This window comes from Silene latifolia, unplaced genomic scaffold (assembly GCF_048544455.1).
Source record: "Silene latifolia isolate original U9 population unplaced genomic scaffold, ASM4854445v1 scaffold_167, whole genome shotgun sequence".
Taxonomy (NCBI): Eukaryota; Viridiplantae; Streptophyta; class Magnoliopsida; order Caryophyllales; family Caryophyllaceae; genus Silene; species Silene latifolia.
The window spans coordinates 462,398-467,869 of NW_027413146.1; the positions used below are offsets into that span (position 1 = coordinate 462,398).

Sequence of the window (5,472 nt, forward strand, 5' to 3'; positions counted from 1 at the left end):
GGGAAAGAGGCGGCTGAAGGATAGAAGGAAAGTGGTGAAAGTGATTTGCGGATTTAACAAAACGCGATATAAATCCCCCGCTGAAAACCAGGCACTCGATCGAGTACCCAACATACTCGATCGAGTAACCCCCTACTCGATCGAGTGCCCTAGCTACTCGATCGAGTAGCCTCTACTCTATCGAGTACCACCTATAAAACGCACCCCAAGATGGTTTGGCATACTTCCCTAAGGTTACTCCCGCCCCCAAGGACAGTCAACGCTGGTCAAAGGGATCCCTAAAAGGGCGGGTATTACAAGAGGACACTGATAAGAGTCTTCTAATGGATGTGATAAATGACTTGTATGATGAGGCGGAGAAAGCGAATATGCGTCTGCCAAAACATCCATCTCTGCCAGTACATTTCTAAGGGACAAATAAAATTTACTAGATCATTAGGTAAACTTATGTGATCCAAATAACACGATAATAAATCTTAGCTCAAACAATCAAAACATCCATGTGTGATTCACCCCGAAATTGTTGTAACCAACCTTCCACATGGTGGTTATTTATGCATAGAAATCCAAGTAGGATGTTAAGAGCAGCTAATGCGAGTACGAAAGCAATCTAATAATTCTTGTCCGATGATACATGTAGGTGTAAGAAGAATAGCTATGGTGAGGCATGCCACTCGACAACAAGTTGCTGAAACTTGGCCTGATGATGGAATATGTCCAAATGTAAAGAAGTGGTTGAAAGTGGTGAGAAAAAATTCAAGATCATGTCAAACATATTATTCTGGCCCTGGCAAGTATGAGGTAGTTGATGGTAGAACTCAATTTTCAGTGTCTTTGTCTAACAAAACTTGCGCTTGTGGTTTATGGCAAATTAGTGGCATACCTTGCAAACATGCCGTTAGAGCAATATTGGTGGCTAATAAGGATCCAAATAAGTATGTCTCTGAATGGTATTCTGTTAGGAAATACAAGGAAGCTTATAGCTTATGCATTAATCCTATTCCCGATTCTGAACAATGGCCTTCCTTTGATGATATTCCTACCTTGGAACCACCTATGTTTAAAAGGTCAATTGGGAGACCCTCGAGAAACCGTAGAAGGGAACCAGGGGAACAAAGAAAGGGGAAGAGGTCTACTACAGTCAAGTGTAAGAAATGTAATTGTTTTGGACACAACACAAGGACGTGTAAAGGAGGGTACACCGCAAAAGAGAAAAGGCAGATGCTATGTAAGATTACCAAATCAGCTTCTACATGTATGGAAATATGCACTCAAGCTTCTACTTCAAGCAAAGGGACAAAAAGGAAGACAACGGCTTGAAAGGAACATGGATCGTTCTTGCCTAATTCAATAAATTTTATTTTGCGTAATGCACCATTCCTTTTTTTTACTTAAGTTTTTATCTACTAGCTTGCATTATTAGCATAGATCTTGAGAAAATTGTAATGTGTCAAATATTGCTACTGCTCCTTATTTTTGGGCTGGAAATGGTGAAGCATTTTGTTTGAAAAAATTTCCGTTTTCTCATTAACGTTGACTATTTTACTATTACATCGTATAATTTTGGTGCTTATAGTTGGTTATTCACTAGAAGCATTATAAGAGGAAAATAGGATGAAGAAAACATAGGTAAATAAAGATGGCTAATAAATGAAATGGGGTGAAGGGTTAAAAACGAATGTTATAAAGATGGAAGTATAGGGAAGAAAGGAAGAAATTGAATGTTGCAGGGAATAAATGATGTTAGTGGGAGGGGATGAGAACAAATATGCCAGCTAACAGTGTAACTTAACGTCAATATTGACGGTGTAAGGTATAATGGTCATGGATTATCTATAATTAGATAGTTGAGGGGTACAAGTGGGTTTTGTGGAAAAGTAAGGGTATAAGTGGGATTAGTTTATACCTAAGGGGTACAAGTGAGAATATCCCTATAATAAAACATATTTTAAAATATAATTTATAAATCACATTTTGACATTTCAACTGTTGACTAACCATTGACCAAGTCCTAAAATACGAGTTATTACAAAGGAGGTCTGTGTTGTTTCCTACACGAGCTTGGGCGGAGAATTATTTGTATGGCCAAACACGTCCCGGCAAACTGTCAAGTATCGCCTAAAAAACATAACTTTAAGGGGTGGTTGAGTTTAAACCTAGAGATGTAGATGTAATGGTTGGGTTCTCTATACATCGCCCATCTATATTCTTATAACAAAATGCCCTGTTAACAGTTTAATCTGATTCATAGAGTACATGGTTTATTTGCGCCTATACCAGTTTATTTGCGCCCATACCAATCCAATGGTCTGTAATATACTCCGTAACTCTTTTCATATTAGTGAGATCTTTTGCTTTCCTGTGAAAAAAAATTAGAATCTCTTAATACAGTACATGAAAATTATGTAGAAAGGGAAGAATAAAGGTCATCTGTTTTGTACCAGAAGATCAAAATAGCTACAAATCTATTAGAAACGTGCCAATGGAAAAGGATAGTGAAGAAATCACGCGCAAAAATAATTCCAGTGGATGTTGTTACAGGATAACGCTATTACTTACAGACGGCAAAGGTACAAGGTTAGACATTACTGATATAGTAATATCAGAACAATGTGTTTTAATGAGTTATTCGCTGAACCATATCGCAAGCAGGAGACTTCGCTGCATAGTAGTTAATGCAGGTCCTGCACACATTATGAGCTGCAATTAGAACAAGTATATAGGCCGGTAGCATGGACAGTGGAAATGGAAACGGGAAGGAAACTGCAGTACCAAACTAATGGCACAACCGGATCTTTATTGTTAAAAAAACTCGGTATGGAACCACATCAGTCGAGTATAGGGTGCTTACCCTGCAAAAGTCAGGACAAACATATGACTACAGTTTAAGTCACACATTGCTAATAGTTGTTCATTCGCAAGGTAGCCTAACATAGAGAAAAGTTACATAAACCGGATCTATTGAAACAAGTATCATGACGCGTACCGCGTACATACTAAATGAGAAGCTAGATACTAATAAGATCCGTTTTACAAGTTTTTTGAGTAAAACCGGCTTACACAAAAACTCGTAAAGATACAAATACTCGTAATATGCAAGTATAATAAAGATCCTTTTATACACTAACATTACATAATATAATCACAATTAGGCTATACTCTATAGAACTAGAGGTAGAAACACATTCAATGAAAATTATATACCTTTTTTCTAGAAGAAGTGACAGCTTCCTAAGGACTTGTAATATTATTAAGCATCATAGATTCATAACCTACTCAAAACAGCTACAAATATATTAGCACAAATTCTCGTTTATGACGAGCATATCCGTCACAACTTGTTTTCTCTTTATTAGCACTTTAAAGACGATGACTACGCCATAGTCACTCGTAGAAATTCAAAATGAATGTGTAATTATCGTCTTATTTCCCATCTACATAGTATAAAAGCTCGGTTTTTTAAAGAGTTTTCATTGGTTGTTGAGTTTAATATGTGGGTCCTTCTATGTTTTTTATTCTATTTAATTACCCTCTTTCCTCAACTCAATTCCTCCTATTTCTATCTCTTATTTTTATTTTAATGTTAAAATGCCACAATTTACATAAAGTGTTGCAATTTACATACGTCAACGGGTTTAACATGTCAAATACCTAAAATATAATTCTAATAAAATACGGTGTATATTATCTGATATTCAAATCTAATATTTATCAAATATTCGAATCTCCAAATTTGACTATTTATATTGTCACGGTATTGAAGACTTAATCACGCTCAATTATATGCTCATGTATCTAATCATAGCGCATGCTATTACGACCCGTACAAAATTGTACGGGTATAAAACTAGTTTCCGGTTATTTATTTGCCTATTTTATTTTAAGGTGTCTAAGGCAATTGTGTACGGTTTTATTTTAAGAATGCTTGTAATGGGTAATGTGATCACGCACACTCAATTTCATTCACTTATCATCTACGGAGTAATAATTAGTCTTTATGTTAGAATATTTAATTATATTCAAGTGGCCTAAGTGTTTCGGGTTTAAATGCAAGTTAAACTCATATTAAATATTACGAGACTTTAATATAAAAGACGACTCCGTGATGGATCGGATTCGATTAATGTAATTAAAGTCCGAGAATTATTATTCCCTCTTACCTTACCCTAACATATCCCGTCTTTCACGAAAAGGTACGATCGGGTTTCGGTTGTGCGAAAAGGTACGTAGTATATTTATTTATACAGGAGGTTAACAAACATAATTTATTCATCCTGATAAAAAAAAACACAAAAGAATATACGTACAATAGAAAGAAAAGTGAAAGGGGTGAAAAGGTCTGTTTCTTCCCCATCATCAAAGAAACATAAAGGAAAGGGTTAAGGAGGAGAATCAATCGTCTTATACTTCTTATTGAATTGATTGCGTCTGTAAGACATGGATCAAGGTTAGTCTTTATTCCGTCTCTTAATTGTATATGAAAGGGTTGAATTAATTCAAATCTATATTGTATCTTGGGACTGATTTCATTATCGAAATCGCAAAGTTAATCTACATTTGGTATCAGAGCCATTATAGATTTGATTAATTTACCCATTAAAAGTTATACAAATTAAATTGTATTTACATGACGTTATGTTCGCTCGCCATTATGATAGTGAAAATTGTATTGCTTATATTTTGATACCCCTGCCTGATCACTTAATACTAATTTTTCGTCATGTTCTTAATTGGTGCTTCCGCTGTTTACTAAGAAGAGTTTGTTATTAATATGATCATGGGTGGATTCATTATGGTATGCATTAATTTTCTTTTTTGTTTGGTGATGATCATCCCTGTTCGATCAAGGGGCAGTAGTGACAATTGGAATGCAATCATGATATTCTTTACTTTTTTACTATGGATTGGCATACTGCAGCATATAGATTCCTTTAAATTAACGAAACTGTTTCATTTCATGGCCTCTTTATTTGAACAGTTTTCATGCATTGCACTTAATGTTTAAATGAATCTCATAATACATAAGCAATACATAAGCAACGCAATATATGGATTACCTGTAACAGCCATGAAATGATGATCCTTTTGTTAATTCGTTTTTGTCTCTAGTGATTGATTTATAATTATAGTATTTGTTATCATTACGGATTGTAGATAATATGTAAGATTGAATTATAAAATCAGAAAGAACAATCACATTAAAGTAATGGGTAAATTCATGTTATGAATTATTAACATATTATGATGATATATTTACCATTAAAATTAAATGTTTACTTTGTATATGGCATGTTAGTCACAAAAGTGGCCTTGTTATATTATATTTAGACATTTGAAGTTAAAGTTTTAATTGATCATGATTAAAAGAGATGGTTAAATGACATTACAGTACGATTGATCAATTATTTTTTTGTCATCTATATTTTGGGAGACCACCCAAAGGTGGGTCATAAAATATAGTCGATGATATAA

General features: G+C 34.6%; 1 protein-coding gene across 1 annotated transcript; it reads left to right on the plus strand.

Annotated features, from left to right (window-relative positions):
- Nucleotides 1-657: 657 nt before the first annotated feature.
- Nucleotides 658-1,320, plus strand: LOC141638038 (uncharacterized). The gene has a single exon (XM_074447488.1). The coding sequence runs from the start codon at nucleotides 658-660 to the stop codon at nucleotides 1,318-1,320; it is 663 nt and encodes a 220-aa protein (XP_074303589.1).
- The last annotated feature ends 4,152 nt before the right edge of the window (nucleotides 1,321-5,472 follow it).

Coding starts and splice junctions, on each gene's coding strand:
- LOC141638038 (XM_074447488.1), top strand. CDS start 658: ATGGTGAGGCATGCCACTCGACAACAAGTTGCTGAAACTTGGCCTGAT.